The sequence below is a fragment of the Lissotriton helveticus genome, chromosome 12 (assembly GCF_964261635.1).
Source record: "Lissotriton helveticus chromosome 12, aLisHel1.1, whole genome shotgun sequence".
In the NCBI taxonomy this organism is placed as follows: domain Eukaryota; kingdom Metazoa; phylum Chordata; class Amphibia; order Caudata; family Salamandridae; genus Lissotriton; species Lissotriton helveticus.
The window spans coordinates 9,645,265-9,664,084 of NC_136073.1; the positions used below are offsets into that span (position 1 = coordinate 9,645,265).

General features: G+C 48.4%; 1 protein-coding gene across 1 annotated transcript in view; it reads right to left on the reverse strand.

Moving 5' to 3' along the window:
• Nucleotides 1-14,989, reverse strand: part of LOC144798439 (mast cell protease 2-like) — a 33,326-nt gene extending 18,337 nt beyond the window's left edge. Inside the window, exons 1-4 of the mRNA XM_078669313.1 lie at nucleotides 14,883-14,989; nucleotides 6,709-6,865; nucleotides 733-883; nucleotides 243-512 (exon numbers count right to left, since the gene is read on the reverse strand). Coding sequence (XP_078525439.1) covers nucleotides 243-512; nucleotides 733-883; nucleotides 6,709-6,865; nucleotides 14,883-14,928 — 624 coding nt within the window. The 5' untranslated portion in view covers nucleotides 14,929-14,989. The remainder of the gene's footprint in view (nucleotides 1-242; nucleotides 513-732; nucleotides 884-6,708; nucleotides 6,866-14,882) is intronic.
• Nucleotides 14,990-18,820: the final 3,831 nt, after the last annotated feature.

The following is an 18,820-nucleotide window of genomic DNA, read 5'->3' on the forward strand; positions in this document are numbered from 1 at the left end:
TGGGTGACAGTGCACACAGGCTCGGGTGCAAGACGGAGTGACAGCGCACACAGGCTCGGGTGCTAGACGGGGTGACAGCGCACACAGGCAGTGCTAGATGGGGTGACAGCGCACACAGCCAGTGCTAGATGGGCTGACAGCGCACACAGGCGTGGGTGCTAGACGGGGTGCAGCGCCCACAGGCGTGGGTGCTAGACGGGGTGCAGCGCCCACACCCCCAGGCGTGCAGGAAGCAGTCTTACCACGCGGGCGTCCCTGTCGGGGTCCCGATCCCCGGCGCACAGCATGGTGGGCTTCATGTGCTGGTTGAGGCCCAGGTCCTTGTCGCAGGCGCTGTTGTCCAGGACGGTCACGTTGGCTTCCCTCAGCACGTCCGACATGGGCCCGTTGGGGTTTTTGGTGGTCCCCCCCCAGCCGGCCACGTTACACACCGTGCCCGGGTTAATGTCGCCCTCTCCGGCCGGAAGTGGGATGATCTGCACCTCTTTGTTCAGCGTGACTGCGTGGGGCAGCTAGGAAGAGAAAGAAAGGCCTGGTGACCCCAAGCTTCCCACCATCAACCACCCCCAGGCCAGTGCCCAGCACACCCGGCCCCAGGTCAGCCCGCCCCGGCCACCCACCCCTGCCCCCGTGCACAGGGATCCTTCATCTCTTGTGTATAGACCAGGCTGCTCTCTCTGCCCCCTCACAGCACCTTTGTGCTCACGCCTTGCACGAGAGCGGGTCACTTACCTCCAGCAGCACAATGTCGTTCTTCCTGGTCACATAGTTGTAGGGGTCCGGGGTGTGGAAGTGAGCCTTGACCTTCGCGAATGTCTGCCAGTGCTCGTCAGGCTTCGTCTTGTTGTGGACTCCGAGGACCACCTTGACGTCTCTGAACTTACTGAAAAACACAAGCACAGCGACAAGTGAGCACCAGATCCCTCCAAATGCAGCACCGCGAGGCCCGTGACACCCTGCCGGGGACAGACACGTGAACAGACAGACACCGGTGCACGGAGCTGAGGCTCTCGACGTCTGGAAATCGTGAAAATAAATGTGCAGAAAAACCCCTAAGTATTATTACAATATATTTATTTGGTCATTTAAAGGAACAATCATTAGACGGTCAGAAAGGTAGGAGAGTGTTCTAGGGAACGTGTAAGAAAGAGTGCTCAAGTGTATATATACGAGTCAAGAGAGCTCAAAATGTGAAGAAAAGTAAAGGGCATATATTTACAAGATTGTACAAACTGATATCGAATAAACAGTTAGATGCAACCTGGCCACATGCAAATAATTCATTTGAATTTGTAAGGAGTTTTTCCTTAAGGCTGTAAACAGGGTTAATGGGGAAGGGGAAATTGGTCCAGGTGCGGTAGGGGTTAGCGTCGACGTTTCGATCAGGCTTATCGGCAAACGAGGGACTTTAATACCTCAGCTATGCGGATCTTCTTCAGGACAAGGGGACAGGTGAAGTGACCCGATGGAGTGAGGACGTCGATCAGATCTTCTCCAGTTAAAATTACGCTGTGCCCTGGATTGCCTGATTCATTCAGCAAACTTTTGCCACACATACGGGCCTGAATACTATGTTCCATGGATGGTCTGGGCACCACCGCCATGGTCTATAGCTACTGAATAACGGGATTTGACCTTAGTTGGCCCTTGCCACATAACGGGCATTGGTGTAAACAGATTTTGGATTCCAATTGAGCATTGCATGATTGATGAGGGTCACTTCACCTGTCCCCTTGTCCTGAGGAAGATCCGCAGGCTGTACAGCGTGGCACTCATGGTTCAGAGCACGGCACAGGTAAGGTCACAGAGACTGGTGCAGCGTGGCACACTCTGATCAAAATGTGCACCGAGACACTCACAGCGAAAAGACACTGATTGCCCTTGGCACCCAGGCAGCATAGTATGGCACAGGCTGAGGCTCCATCTGGGACAGGCCCTGGTAGAGTGTGGCACCCTGGGACTGGTGGGCGTGGCTGTAACCTGGTGCAGGAGTGACACGCTGAGGCAAGATCCAGTATGGATCTGAGTGATGTCTTGGGTTATAAACACACCAGTGGAGTAGGATCCAGTCACAGTAGGGCGCTGGCTGAGATCATGAACAGGAAATAGATACTCTGTGCTGGAAAGATTACTGTGGTGACTAAGGTTCCGGGCGAGGCAGAGATGGCTGTCACTTACACTCAGGGGGCACTGGTGTCATGAAGCTAGTATTCAAGGTTACCTTCCATCAAACTTAAAAGTGTGAGGGTGTTGGACTTCGCCCTTCTGGCAGGTTCACCCCTGAACTTTTTGCTTTTAATTGTGACCTGGGGTTAGTGATTTTTGGTTTCTGCGCACTTTACCACTGTGTCCCAGGGTAAAGTGCGTGCGTGTGGTGAGGTTGGCCTGCCCTCCCATAGGAATGCATGGGGAATATATGTGTCCCTAGTAGTTCCTGATGCGTGGGGAGTGCAGGGGCGACTTTGGTATGTGCGAACTCGTGAGAGTGAATGCTGCGCGATGATGTGTGCGGCGCTATTGTATCTCGTGTGGAAGTGCCACTTCTAGAAGTTGACATGCCTGTGTAATTTATGTGAATTGGCTGGCTGGCTTGTGATTGGCTGGAGCTGGCTGGGGAGCCTGGCTCCAGGAGTCAGGATGGGTTTGCCCCGGTGGTGAGTGGAGAGATCTGCAAGATTGATGTGAGGAAAGAGTGCACCTGGGACCTGAATAGGGCTGGGCTTTCCCCACACAATGCTGGCTCTGCCCCCTGTGGTGCGACTGATGGCCCTAGCCTGGCCAGTGAATGGGAAGAGAGGCTGAGCACATCAGAGTGCTTCAAAACCAGCTGCGACTGGTCTTCCCCCACCCTGCACCCTGAGACAAACGAGTTAGGTGTATAAAAAGGGGCTGTGTCCCCATGCAAAATGTTCTCTACCTGATCCTAACTTGAGGGGGGCCTGCTGCTGCTGGGCGCCAGGAGGACCGCCACTGGGGACTGCCTCCCTGCCTGGAGGGCACTGTGAGCTGGCCCCTGGGCCCAGCCTTTGCCCCCCCTGCCTTCATTCCTGTTTATACCTTGTCCCTGGACTTTTGGGATTGCTGGGTCCCGGCAAGCGCCTGGGAAGCGCTTTGTTCCTACTTCCCTGGGAGCGCTTTGTTTTTCCCTCCAGGAACGCTATTTGACTGGCCCCTTGCCATTTAGGGGAAGCAGGGGCCCACTTTGCAGAATTGCCGCATATTTACACCATATATTTTGCCCCCCTGACGGGTGCCCACCCCGCCAGGGACCGAGTTCTTAAAACGGGAGCCTACCCTGTACTTTTTCAAAGAATCGCCGCGCCGCCATTTGCCAGCGCGCCCCGGAGCCTAGAGACTCGTCCACAGGGCCGCCCTGCCATTGGCGGCCCCAAAGAAGAATCACCTCGCTGCCATTGGCCATCACACCCCGGAGCCTAAAGGCTCGTCCGAGGGGCCGCGCTGCCATTGGCTGCCCCTGAAAGCAAGGCAGGAAGGAGGACGGGAGCTCACCCCGCCTCCCAGGACGTCCCGGTGAAGCGCGGGAGGACCCTGACTGCCGTGGGCCCAGCAGCGAGAGGAGAGCGGCTGAAAGTGCAGGCGGGGCTCCGGTGGGGAAGGAGAGCCCCGCGCTGCTTGAGGAGACCAGGCCCAGAGTGCAGGACCGGCCCGAGGAGTCCGGCAGACCCGGTGAGTGGGGCCCCTGTGCTCATTTGTGAAGAGTGGGGCGTCGGGGCACATTGCCGGTGCCCGCCCCCCCCCCAGTGATGCAAGCTTAATTTTGGGGGCATTTTGAGGGTAGAGCGGCCCCGGTTGGCAGCAGGCCACTCCCCCCAGTATTGGCAGCATTTTTGATTTCTCAATCCCATGAGGCTCCACTTGCTTGTTTGGGGGCATTGTTGTTCGAGCCCGAGAGGCTCCTGGGCATTTCCATTGGTTCCGAGTCCCCAGAGGGGGGATTCCAACGACAGGGGTATTTCTGTCGCGCCCACGAGGGGCTACAGAGGGCATTTGTTCTTCAGGGCCCACGAGGCTCCCGGGCACACAGTTATTTCGAGCCCACGAGGTTCCAGGGGGCATCTTGTTTCTCGAGCCAGAGGGCTCCAACGTGGCACAATTTATTCACGGGGCTACTGAGAGCCCAGGCCACATTCCTATCCCTAGCTGCCCAGCACTTAGTGGGCAGCTGCTCCATTTAGGCCTATACCTCTGAATGTGTTTTCGTGCATCATGTGTAAAGCTTCTGGCCTATACCTCTGAATGTGTTTTCATGCATCATGTGTAAAGATTCTGGCCTATCTATACCTCTGAATGTGTCTCCATGCATCATGTGTAAAGCTTCTGGCCTATCTATACCTCTGAATGTGTTTTCATGCATCATGTGTAAAGCTTCTGGCTTATCTATACCTCTGAATGTGTCTCCATGCATCATGTGTAAAGCTTCTGGCCTATACCTCTGAATGTGTTTTCATGCATCATGTGTAAAGATTCTGGCCTATCTATACCTCTGAATGTGTCTCCATGCATCATGTGTAAAGCTTCTGGCCTATCTATACCTCTGAATGTGTTTTCATGCATCATGTGTAAAGATTCTGGCCTATACCTCTGAATATGTCTTCATGCATCATGTGTAAAGCTTTTTGCCTATACCTCTGAATGTGTCTTCATGCATCATGTGTGAAGCTTCTGGCCTATTCCTCTGAATGTGTTTTTCATGCTTAGGAGGTTGTTTTTTCTAGTATAGGTGATGCTAGTGAGTTTATGAATCCCTGCGTGATATTTGCCTAAGGTGTTTAGGATTGCGTAGGTGGTACTTACCTTTTACCAGTGGTATTCCTACAAAGTGCTAATTCTACCAAGTGCTAGTTCTAAAAGTGCTTATTCCTGACAGTGGCCCTGTCCCATGTACATAATCCCCTGTAAATTCTGCTCGTGCCTATGGCACATTGTAAAGTGTGAGTTTATTATCTAATGTGTTTGGTATAATACAAAGGCTATTTTCATATATAACCTTGTGTGGAGTTCCTTTTGTGGGGGGCCTGGGATGTTGCTGCTGGTGGGTGCGTGCGTGCGTAAATACTTAACCTACATTGCCTCCGGGATCAGCCTTACTGCTCGTGTCACGTTGCCTAGAGGGTGAGCAGGGGTTATCTTTGGCGTGTAACTCCCTTGCCCTGACTAGAGTGGTGGTTTCTGTCTGGCTTTGGCGCAAGCCTCGGCCAACCAGAAATCGCCATTTCTAACAGAGGGGTTTTTGGGACGTATGCTTCATGCCTTTTCTCAAAATCACTTGGCCTCATGAACCATGCCCTGTAGGCCCTGTCCTAGACGTCACAGCTGCCACAGCGTACCTTCCTGTGCCTGGCATGATTTGCATCACCAAAGCGTGGTGTTATTGGACCCTATCGGGTGTGGTCTGTGTACTCCCTAGCTATGCCACTTCCTGCCAGGTCACTTCCTTCTATGTAACTTCCTGTCATGTCATTCCCAGTGTAGGTCTTGTGGCAGTGGGAAGGGGTTCTTCAAGGTTGATGCCTGGTGCCCCTTCGGAAACTGGACTTCCAGGTGAGGGTTGATGAGAGCATGGTGTAACCCAGGAGAGGAGTTGCGCCCCTTGTTACGTCATGTCAGCCCCACCTTAGGTTTGAGTTTGATGGACGGCACCTCAATGCCATTCTGGGAGAAGCATAGCCTTTGGCCACGTTATGCAAACCCTGGAGTTCGCTGGAAGACACCTGAGTGTACTACCGGGAGGTGTTTCACCGTGGCCAATTTATGCAAAACCCGCCTCAGGTTGAGTTTGATGGAGAATACCTTCGTGCACTGTGAAGAGGAGCATAGCGCCTAGTCACATTATGTAAACCTCGTCCATGTTTGAGTTTGATGTAAGTCGCCTCCATACACTACCGAAAGGTAGGTCGCCGCTTGTCACATTATGCAAACTCCACCCATGTTTGAGTTTGATAGAAGACGCCTGCATATGCTACAGAAAGGTGGGTTACCAGGGATCACATTATGTAAACCTCGTCCATGTGTGATGTCGATGGAAGACGCCTTTGTACGCTACGGTAAGGATGATCGCCACTGGTCACATCATGCAAATTCCACCCATGCTTGAGTGTGATGTAAGATGCCTCGTTATACTACAGAAAGGTGGGTTACCACGGATCACATTATGTAAACCTCGTTCATGTTTGAGTTTGATGTAAGTCGCCTTCATACGCTACCGAAAGGTAGGTCGCCGCTTGTCACATTATGCAAACTCCACCCATGTTTGAGTTTGATGGAAGACATCTCATTATGCTACTGATCGAAAAGCATGATGCTCATGACTGAGGTGGCCTGGGGGCACTTCACCTCTCTTCTTGACAGACAAAATGGCTGTCTCTTACCTGCCCCTCAAGTGCCGGCCAACCCTTGGAAGACCTTGGCCGAACTGTGAAAATGTTTTTTTCAATTTTTAGTGAGTGGAAATAATGTTTATAATCCAGCCTTAAGGTAGCAACAATTGGCACTCTCTGACATGCATGGATTTTTAAACATCATATATCAAAGCCGCCTTGGCTGCTTGGCCACTCGTGCACATGCTGGTACAGTCACTGGCACACGCACCCCCACACCGCACATGCCCCACCCCAAAAAAGTTCGTAAACTACCCAGAATGCAACAGGGCACAGAACTGACAGGGACCTGAAAGAAAACAATTCTTACTCTTCGCTGCAGTGTGCAGCCGTCAGCACAAACTTTCTTGATATGAGGGCTCCTCCGCAGATATGAGCTTTTGGTGTGTTGAGGAACAGACAGGCCATCCAGGGCTTGCTGTGAGGCGTCGCAATTTCCCCCCCAATAATACCTCCGTTCTGGTCCCCTGAAGGAAAAAAGAGAGGCGTGAGACAGCATTAAGGCTATGGCTACAGTCCTTCTCTAAGCACGTAGAGGCAAGTGACGTCCACCAGCCAGGTCCCTCAAAGTGACACGCACCCCCAACACTCTCTGGCAGATGCCCCCAAGAGTATTACCTGGGTCCCACATTACCCAGAAACAAATTAGAGAACATTGAATTTCTATAAACCTGAAACTGACCAGTGACAACATTTGGCACCAGAATTGAATTTGCGACGCTGACGCCCTCTAATGAACAAGTGACCCCCGACTGGCACACGGACAACCATTCCAAAATACTGAACCACAGACCTCCCAATAAAAGGTGCACTTGTCATCAAATCTCCCAGAATTCATAATATTCCTCCCAAAAACCTATGAAAATTTGGAGCTTACCACAAATCTCCCTTATATGGTGTCATCTACACATCTGAGCTCAGCGGAGACCAAAAAGTGACGTCAGAATCTCTCGCGAGTGAACCTGACCCGAGCCACACCTGCTTGAAAGTAGGCATGTCCACATACCAGGGTCAGCCATGACCCTCCTGGGGAGATGTGATCTTGCATGGATGACTTTTAAGCCACCTCGGCCTCGCTCACCGCCCTTGACTCTGCATTATTCTCAAAGACCAATGTATCAATGTTGCAAAGTCATCGGGTGCCCTGGGCACCCCTCATTTTATGCTAACTGGTGCTGGTGGTAACTGACTCTGACTGACCCTGGGCTCTGCCTAACCAGGCCTAGGGCCAGTGCTACGCTGGAAACACGCTTAGAATATGGTGAAACCACCTACATGCACTAGGGTACACTATGGATTAGGGTACCCCTATGATTAGCATGAGCTCCCCTATAAGACCCTAGTACATAATAGGACGGGGGATTGAACCTACCTATAATTCCCTAGTATATAATAGGGCTTGGGAATTGAGAGGCCAGCCGCCCCTTCTGCACTTGCATGTGTGCACTGCTGAGGCCTGAGGTCAGTTTAAAAGCAGCCCTGTGTTGCGGAACTGCTTTTAACGTGTAAATAGTGCTGCCTAATCTTGACTTTGATGTTTGGGGCACTTAGAAATTAATAAATCACAATATTTTAGCATATTGGGTATCCCCAGGGTCTCCCCAAGGTGTCGTGGGGGTGAGGAGTCAGGTATTTATGAGGAGGATCCTTATAAAATAGGTTGTATATGCCCTGGGGCTAGTGAAATGGCAGATTTCCCTTTTCACATTGTAGTAACGTGCTTCCCAAAATAGACTTTTCTGCTTGGAGCCCTTGGAATAAGGATCTGCAATGTGTTTACATATTCAGAACCCCTAACGTCTCCTCCAGGTGTTCCAAAGGTGTGGGGTCCTGTATATATATATGAAGGGTCCTAATAAAAGATGATTTATAATCCCTGATTTTGGAGAAATTGCCCAAGTCATTTCCCACATTGCAAATCCCCAGCCCCATAGGTTGTTAACATGACAAGAAGTTATTAATTAATAACTCCCACCAGGAAACACAAAAAAATATCATTCAAGGACTTACTAGAATGGTATTGATAAATCCAACAATATGCTATTGTTGACTTTATCCTAAAATGTACGGACAATAAGTTCTAAGACTTTCTTGTCTGTAAGCCAAAACTAAGCCTTCCAGTGATCTGCCCTGATTGGTCAGAGTTCAGGGGATTAGCCCGGCTGCTTTGATGAGGTGATAAGTGGCCTCTGGGGTCAAAGAGCCATTCTGGGTGGAGAGGGTTCTGCTACATAGGAATGCCAGTGCAAGGTGGAGGGGTCCTAAACCATGACCTTCAAAAGAGGGAGGGTACAGGCACAAGAAACCAGTTTCATTTACCCCCCCCCCCACCCCCCCACCCTCTGAACCCAGCCAGATGGCAGGTTAAGGAAGGAATGTGCAGATGTCAGGGGGAGCGAGTCCATGGAGATGAGCCATCTTAGAGGTTAGTTTGGCCAGCTCTTGCCCCTCTGATGAGACTTCAGCCATATTGAATTTTGGAGAATAGTGGTTTTTGGGAGACCACTGTGCCACACTTTGGAGGAAATGGTAATGCTCTGGGGTGTTGCCCTGCACCTCATTGGACAGGAGTGCCCTCCTGTGTGACCCCAGGGAACACTGAATATGTATCCGAGAGGGGCAGAGACTCTCCGCTCTACTGGTTACAACTGAAAGAAGAAGAAGGATCGCCAAGATGGAAACTTGTTTTGCACCATGAGGCCCTGCATTCTGAAACGGCGCCTGCTGCATTATCTGGAACTACAGCCCTTTGGATGTACCTTGTTTCAAGAGGAATAAAGAGTGGGCTCCCTGCAAGCTACAGGTTATCAAATCTCACCTGCATCCACTCCACCAAGAGTTCCCAGCCTGGAGTGTATCCAGTGGACTTTTAAGGCTGTGGTCCAGGTGCATTGTGGGGATTGTGGTCCCAACCTTTTAAGGACCATCTTAGAGATTCCAGACCCTTGGATTGTGTTTTGCACACTTTGGACCCTCAAGAGGAACTTCAGGAAGAAGTTCCAGAAGTTTGGGAAAGGCTCCAGAGGGGGAGCGGACTCTCACAGAAAGGCAGTCTGGTGAACTCTCACAGAATCTGGCCTGCTGGAGGAGACTGCACGGCGTCTGGTGAGAAATCCTCCAGAGATGTTTCTTAGTGATGAAGGTAAAATCTTGACCGGGGCCTCCTGCTTAGCATGTCCGAGCAGGGCTCCATTGTGGTCGGCCTCAAACTTTGACTTTGTCCCAGTCAGAGGTGGCCAAATGTCCAGAAGTGACACTATTGGTTTCTAAGCACTAGAACATTTTTAATCTTTAAAAATTCATATCTCTGGTTCCCTACAGTGGATTATTTTCATTTTGGTGTCATTTTAAAAATTAAAAAAAAATAGTTCCTATTTTTATAAATTGGTGTTGGATTTGTATGTGTGTTGTATTAATTATTTACTGAATTGGTGTTTTTAAATGCTTTACATACCTGGCTCTGGCTCGCAGCCAAGCTACCAAGGGTTGAGCATGGAATATTTTTCTGAGCCCTATTCTGAGCCCCAGACTGTGTTCGTGGCTGTATTGCCTGCGGCTGATGCATTGTTGCCTCTACTAATAACCCACTTTCCAACACTCAACTTATAGAATCAATAAACATCACACAGTTTGCTCAGCTCCTGTTTGACCTATTTGCTGATCCATAGTTGATGTTCGCCTGCTTGCACCTGTAGAAATATCCATGACCAATATCATCCCACCTGCAACCATTCACTCGCTGCCCTGTGAACATGCCCAGGTGTGCAGCAAGCAGCCCCCATCACCAGAAAGTAGTTTATGTTATGTTATCTTATTACGCTATCATATCCTAAAACAATTTCTAAAGCGCATGACTGCCCCCAAAGGGGCTTCCCGGCGCTACTGCCCCCAAAGGGGCTTCCCGGCGCTAGTCACGGGAGAGGCACAGCAAGAACATGTCATGCCAGTTTACCTTAGGCAGTGCCTTACGGATGTGTACCCACATTTCAGGTCCACGCCGTAGACTCTTCCAGATATTCCGAAATCAACCCTCGTATTAACTCTCCAAGAGACCCCAACCCTGGCTCTGGTGTCCCGGGTCCAACCTCGATACAAAAATCCCCTTGCTTAGGGGGAAAGCATTTAATTGCGGTGTATCTAATCTTTACCTCTGCTATTATCTGGACAGCCGCGGCTCGTGCAGGTAAGAACGGTGGGACAGTAGGGCCGGGTTGGGGGATTTCGACAGAGTAACTCCAGATAAGTTACCCTGACTTCTGATTGCTTACTGGTTCCTGACTCAAGATGCAAAACAGACACATACCATTACAACGCATACCATTACATTGCATTTATGGTAAGTATTGGATAGTGTAGGGGTAAAATGTACTATTCTAACTCCAGGGGATGCAACAGTAGGGTAGGTGTTGGATAGTGTAGGGGTAAAAATTACTATTCTAACTCCAGGGGGTGCAACAGTAGGGTAAGGATTGGATAGTGTAGGGGTAAAAATTACTATTCTAACTCCAGGGGGTGCAACAGTAGGGTAAGTGTTGGATAGTGTAAGGGTACTATGCGTTGTAATGGTATGCGTTGTAATGGTATGCGTTGTAATGGTATGCGTTGTAATGACATGCGTTGTAATGACATGCGTTGTAATGACAAGCATTATAGTGACATGCGTGACATGTGTAATGGTTGTGTTGTAATGGCATACGATGTAAAGGATGTTGCGATGTAATGACTGCGTTGTAATGGTAGTGCAATGTAAAAGTTGCGTTGTAAAGGTTGTTCCCCTCGCCAGGCAGTTCAGTCTGGACTGGCCCTGTTCCAGCAGCCCCGGAAGCCAGAGGTTCTAAGATTGGATTCTCAAATTGTGCTACGGCTTTTGACAAATTCGATCAAATTTTGCAAACCAGCCTATGTTCTAATGGGGTTGCTCGAAAGTAGGCAGTTGGGGTGAGTTGCTGAACAACTTTTAGGCAGGTTGGAATTTGTGACCCTTTGCAATTGGCTGTAAGCACAGGGACGGTGGCCCACAAGGAACAGAAGAGCTACATCCCTGGGATTGCATTTCAAAATGGAATTTTTTTTTTTAAACGACTGATTTCCTTTAAAGAAAAGGGGGTTGCTTTTTTCTCTTTAAAATTTGCCCTTTTGAAACACTTTAGCGAGAGCTGCCTGCTTCTCGAAGCTGGTACCATGATTCTCAAAGCAGAAAAGGCCCAAAGAGAACCCGTACCCCTTTGCGAATTATTTACCACTTAACTTTTGAGTGGGAAACCCATCAATGGTTTGCGACTGAAATTGCAAATGCAATTACTGATTCCCAGTTTGGAAGGAACACCCGAAAAATGCCCCTTTCAAATGACAATTCAGTAGGGGTCGGAAACACACATTTGGTTTAATACATTGAAACAATGGATTTTTCAGGGACAAATCCTGCGGTTTTTGTGAATCAACGTGTTTGTTTTAGTTTAGTAGATCTGGAAAAAATGGTAACATAATTAACAGGTTTTTTTTTATGTCACATCCATCTCATGCCTCTGTAGACATCAGCAGTTCTGCAGTACAAAAATATGCTTTCCTTTCTTGTATAGATCCTTTCTCGACCAGGCTCAAGGGGCCCAGCGTAGCTCTGATTTCTGACCTCGCTGTTGCAGACAGACTCCTGCGCCTTGTGCATTAACCTGCTGAGACGTCCTCCTGGTATATCGCTCTTCCTGTGTCATACATGCTTCTAAGCGCTGTCAGTTATTTATTTATTTGAGTTTTATATAGCGCTGGCTAGACCCGGTGGTATAGGATTCAGACACTGCCCAGCTCATTGGGTTTGTCGCTTTCAGAGAGTGATGGTGGGAGGTGGCAAGATGCAGGTTCCGAAAAGTCTGCGGCAGGTGCGTTGACCTGTTAAGCAGCGTTACCCCCATGAGCAGTGGAATTACCTTGAATGCTCATGTCCAGTGGACTGACGGTACCAAACCGAGCTGTTGTGCGATAGCTTTTAGGTTAATGCACCTGCTGTGGAGCTCTCTGTGACCTCTGACTCACAGACCTCTCTGCCCCCCCCCCTGTCGGTTTCAATACACAGGGATGCGCCTACCCCTGCGTTTCCGGTAGTGCTGACGCTAAAGAGGCTGCCTAGCGCCAGCGCAAGCCCCCTAGCGCCATTTTGCTATGGCGCCTGCGCTGCAGGGGGGATTGTTTACATGCAGGAATGGACATCTTCCTGCACATAAACAATCTTAACAGGCGATTTGCTGTTTCTGTGTGTGCCGAAGAATGCAAAACATGTGGAAAGAGCAATATACGAGGAGAAATAAAGCATTTCTCCTCGTATCTCCTGTTTCAGATCAGCTATTTCCTGGTCCTATTTGTGGCGCAGCCCCATACCTTGTAAATATGGGACAGCGTCAAAAAGCAGTGGGTGTTGTGGCGGAACGCCCTCGGCAACACCCCTTTTATGCCCCTTTCACGCTAAGTAGTGCGTGAATATGGGCATTATTTACAAGGCGGCGTTAAGCCACAAAAATTCGAAGGGGTTAAAGCTACCAGAACGCCACTAAAAGTGACATTCTGGTGGCGTTAAGTCCTTGTAAATATGCCCCAGGACATTGTGATGAATGAAATTACTTTGGGAAACATGATGCAATGAACCCACAAACCCTCTATCTATCTTCACAAATGAACAGGACACCCACTTCCCAAGAGCCCTTGGGAATAGATCTTTCTGTCTGTCTCACCTCTGTCTGTGTGTCTATCTTAACCTCTCCCCTCTCTGGTTACCTCTCACTCTGTCTCACCCCTGTCTATGTTTGTATCTTAACCTCTCCCCCTCCCTCTGGTTACCTGTCACCCTGTCTCCCCTCTCTCTATGTGTGCATCTTAACCTCCCCCCTCTCTCTGGTTACCTGTCACTCTGTCTATGTTTGTAGCTTAACCTCTCCCCCTCTCTCTGGTTACCTGTCTCCCCTCTCTCTATGTGTGCATCTTAACCTCTCCCCCTCTCTCTGGTTACCTGTCACTCTGTCTATGTGTGCATCTTAACCTCCCCCCTCTCTCTGGTTACCTGTCACTCTGTCTATGTTTGTATCTTAACCTCTCCCCCTCTCTCTGGTTACCTGTCACTCTGTCTATGTTTGTAGCTTAACCTCTCCCCCTCTCTCTGGTTACCTGTCACTCTGTCTATGTGTGCATCTTAACCTCTCCCCCTCTCTCTGGTTACCTGTCACTCTGTCTATGTGTGCATCTTAACCTCTCCCCTTTCCCTGTTTACGTCCCACTCTGTCTCTGTCTCACCTCTGTCTATGTGTGTATCTTAAGCTGTCCCCTCTCTGGTTACCTGTCACTCTGTCTCACCTCTGCCTACGTGTGTATTTTAACCTCGCCCCCTTTCTCTGGTTAACTCCATCTATCTCTGTCTGTCTGTCTGTACCCACTGTCACCCTATGTCTTTTTTGGCGCCCTGGGCAAGACATATTCCAGCTGTCTGTGTGACACATTTCCTGAAAGATTTAAGTCTAATTCATTTAATTTCATTTCAAGAATCTTTATTCGAATTTTTCAATTCATAAAAGTACATATCATAATACATATTCCATAAAATACTATTATCCATAAAATACAATTAAAGGAACAGGTTAGGTTAAAATTTAAACATTTTCCATCATTTTACGTGCTCCAACCGCAATTTTTAAAAAGGTACCAATACGACAAATTATTTCCTCATTATCTAAATTTAACAGTGCCTGATAGGAGTGTTCCAAAGTAATGGGTCTATGTTTTTTTAAAAACGGAATTAATAACCATTTTGTGTATTTCACATAAAATTTACAACAAAAGAGAAAGCGCAGGTCATTTTGTGTGCTTTGCCCGTCACAGGGGCAGCTAATTTTAGCTGTGTTTTGCTGGTAACCCAAAGGAAAATTTAACAGATACCTCACAGTACCGGCCCTTAGGCGAAATAATAAACTTCTCTCCCAGCTAGTCAGTGATAATGTCAAATACAATGCAAAGGTAACTTTAGGCAACTCAATGTTCAGATACTTAGCGACTGTGCTTTTCCCCCGATTCAATCATCAATCTTTTCTGTAAATAAAGTGCTTTCAGTGCTTCTTTTAATTCAGATTTCTTAACATTACTAGCTTCAGTTGGGTTGACAAAAATATTTCCCATACCTACTTCTTGTAATGGTATGCGTTGTAAAAACCGCGTTGTAACAGCATGTGTGGTAAAAGCATGCGTTGTAACGTCATACATCCCTCTCTACCTCAATGGTGCACTTCGCACGCACAGCACACTGGAACTTTTGAACACTTATGTTTACTTTTGTCTCTTTTATGTGAATTCTCTCCTAGTTGCTGTAAAGCGCTCCGATACCTTCGGGTCTGGCCAGCGCTATATAAAACCTCTTAAATAAAATAAATAAGTTTGAGTGAGATGGGGATGGGGGGTGGTCCCCTCCTCAGGTGCCTAGCCCCCCTGCCCCACTCCAGGTGTACTCACCCGCCCGCACGCCCACCAGCAGGGCCAACAGGAGTAGTGTCGGCATGTCGCTCTTCTGCTGCCGGTCTCCCCCCTCCAGCCGATCTGCCCTCCCTCTGGGGGTGTGCTGCCCCTGCCTCAGCCCTCCCTCACTTTTATACAGCTCTGAGAGGGAAGATCTGAGAAGGCCGGCCTAGTACTCGGAAACCTTTCAGCTGACTCATTACTTTTATTTTAAAGGTTTTTTTTTTTGTGGGTCCTTTACATGGTTTTCTGCTCGGCTGCTTGGGGTCTCCAATCCAGGCCCCCACTTTTCCTGTGTCTCTGTGTTCTGCTCAATTGTCATCTTACGCCTTAGACAAAAGTTCTGTTTTTTGACCTGCGTATTTCTGTTTTGTTAACACTAAAAAAAATCATGCTTTCGTCTGTACAGGTAAGAAGATGTCCCGGGGCCGGCTTTAGAGCTGGGGGCGCCCGGTGCGACAATGTTTGTTGGCGCCCACCAATGACAACCTCCACCTAGGATTCCCTCAGCACCACCCTTGAACAGTGCCCAAGTCTCCATAACCACCCTCTCTCAGATGCATATATAGCACCACTCATACCAGTGTAGGGTGTCAGAGCACTTTGCATCACACACACACACATTACACAAAGACAATCAGTCATACGTGTGTAACTCGGCGTATAGGAAATGTTACATTCATCAGAGGACTACAAGGTGTAGGAGTCACACGTACTGGTAATAATCCACATTTGTAAAGCGCACAATCACCCGTTAGGGTCTCTAGGCGCTGGGTGCCATCGGGAAGATTAATCAAGCTATTGCCCAGAGTCACATGGTGCTGGGCTAACCTGCCGCCGGTGATCGAACCGTGATCCCCAGATTCCGGAGTCAGTCGCTCTAGCCGCCGCGCCACACCTCTCCCCTGGTAGGTAGTATATTTTAGGAGTGCTCCGTCTAGAGAAGCACAAACTCAGAATTAAAAAAGTAACACCATACCTGGGGGTTCTCTTTAATAATGAGAATAGATTTCTGTCCAAATGAATCCTTTTTCCAACATTAATCTTTGCTCAAAGCTATACTTTGCAGGGTGCATGCAGTCCTTTGATAAAAGCTAATAGTTCAGTACAATTACAAAGTGCATAGAATGTCAATAGGTCAATAGGTTACTGCTTTTAAAGGGGACATCATTTTGTTTCTTGCAATTTATACATAAAATCCTATATTAGGATTTTAACCTATGCACGTAACAAAATGACGTCTCTTTTAAAACGAGTAACCCACTGACCTATTTACATTGTATGCACTTTGTAATCTGCTCTGCACTTGTTTTCTGCAACAGGCATATTAACCCTCTGCACTACTTTATAGTGGATCAAAAACCAAATTAAAACAAACTCTTCCTCCAGCCATTTCCTACACTCTGGCGCCCTCATCTGGCCGCTTGTGGTGGTGTCAGGTGTAACGAGCCAGCTGCTTACAGTGGCCTGCCTTAATAAGTTAGCTGTCCTGGCCCAGGGTGTATCTACCAATTTCTCTTGTCTATTTTAGCTTGTCCTGTGCTTTTTACCAATGCTCTTTCCTTAGCAAAAAGGAACAAATGCTTGTTTGCTGATGCAGAACAACATCAACAAAAACGTACAAAAAACGACTGCTTGCACAAATATGCCTTGTGACCAGGCATACCCTTTTTTTCAATATTAAATCTAATTTTTAAAGTTGGCAAAATCTCATCAGAGATAAAATAGCAGTCTTTGCCCGCCCCTCCAAAAAATAAAGGGGCATATTATCCAGGGTTGCGATAGGCAATTATCGCCGGTTTAGCGGCCGTTTTCGGCCGCTAAGCGGCGATAATTCTATCGCTCTATTAGCAAGCTGTCGCAAACTGATGTTAGCGACAGCTTTTAGGCGCTAGCGAGCGGTTTGGGGCCCGCTTTGCATGTCAGCGATGTTTATCGCTAATGACATGCAAAGTGGGCGTACCCAACCTGTTAGCGACTGAAAGCAGTCGCTAACGTTGCTATCGCCTATTAGCAAGGCAGGCGTAGCGATGGAAATATTCCCGCTATCGCCAAAAACCAAAGCCTGCTCAGACCAGTTCTTAGCCATGTTATCCAATGGGAGGTGGATAACATGGCTAATGCGTGAATATCGCTGTATTCTCAGCGATACATTTCGCCGCTATCGCTGGATATTTTAGCACAATGGAGAAAAACGTTGCTAATAGCATGTTTTCTCCGCTAACATATCCAGCGATAGGCAGCGATAAAAATATCGTCGCTAAGCCTTTTTAGCGATAATTATCGCTACTTGTTGGTAATATGCCCCAAAGTCTTGTATCGGAATTTCATTTATAGAGCTCTTGCTACTACTGGGAACCCAGGCCACTTTTTCACAATATATCTTCTTAAGTGTGGATGGTCGCCTTTCTTCTGGAAGGCCTGCGGAGTCACTAAAGAGAGACAAATATTATGCAAACGATAGGAAAAGGCCGCAATGGCCAAGTCTTCATCTTGTACCTAAATAACGGACCGGGAGAATTATATAAGTATTTAATTTGATGATCTTTTTTCAAAACAGCATACATTTCTTTCACATACCCCTTTTTTTGAAACAGCAGAGTGATGAAGGGGAAACAGGACAGTGTAGCACCATAGGCTGTCATAAGAGTTGAAAAGAGACCGTGCCTTTAAGGACCCAGAGTCCACCAGTATCCCATCATGCTCAGCAGGAGGCAGTTGCTTCAGTTCTTTTTTCCGTCTACTGCCGACAGGATCCTGGAGCACTGAGCTCGGCCTCTTGGCTTTTTTTCCTCAGAATGCTCAAAACCTCCTACATAACCATTTCAGTTGACATTTTTTGGCTCCTCCTGGCTTTTTCCTGACAGAAAATGTAGGTATTTCTCATACAAAAATGCCTTCTTTGTTTACCAAATGCCCAGCCTGTGGGAGCAAGAAGACTCAAACAGACCCTCATCAGGTGTGCATCATCTGCGTTCCAGAAACTCATGTTCCTGAGTTTTGTCACCACTGCAGGAACTTTTCAGAGCGTTCCCTGAAGGACAGGGAGAAAATTCACCTCCATGGCACTGAGGAGTTACAAACAACAGGCGCAGGCTGAAGGTGAGACTTCAGAGTAAGGAGAGGGTCAGTCCTCTACCAGAGCTCTGTCATCTGTCTCTGAAGGGCGTGCAAGAAAGAAAACTGTACAAAAACGCCATATAGTCCCAGTCAATAGCGAGAGGATCGGCGTTGAGGCCAGGTATGGCGAGGATCGACGTCGAGGCAAGGTATGGCGAGGATCGACGTCGAGGCCAGGTACGGCGAGGATCGACGTCGAGGCCAGGTACAGTGCCTATATTCTGGCTATCAACAGCTGCTTCATCGTTGGGGAAGCACCAAAGATTATTGAGAAGACCAGTTGGTTCGACATTGAAGACGCACACAACATTGGCACAAAGAACTCATTCGACGTTGAGTAGTCTATCGCCAACGAGGCACAAACATCGGTCGCTGTGAAGGTCCAGATCGAAGATCGCATCAAGAGCACATCGGTATTGAGGCAATGTCGAACATCACCCTCAAAGAGTAGAGTAACGTTGAGACATCGATAGTGGTCAACGCCGATAAGTCATTCCATGTTGACACTACAGGTCTGGATTATCCCAGAATATATTCTTCTGCTCCAAGAGTTGAACCAAGTTCCCCACCTCCAGCGTCGTATGAGCCGCCACCACCACCACTTCCAACTGATCCTCCACCATCTCCACCGTCAACGCCTCTTCCAACGTTGCCAATTCTACCACCTATGGAGGCTCCTTTACCAAGACCTAGATCACGCTCCAGAATGCCTCATCGCTCTCACCACCATAGACGGCATGGTTTCCACAGGCCAAGATCAAGATCTGGATGTTACACAAGAGCCCATCATAGATCTCGAGATGCCACCTCCACCT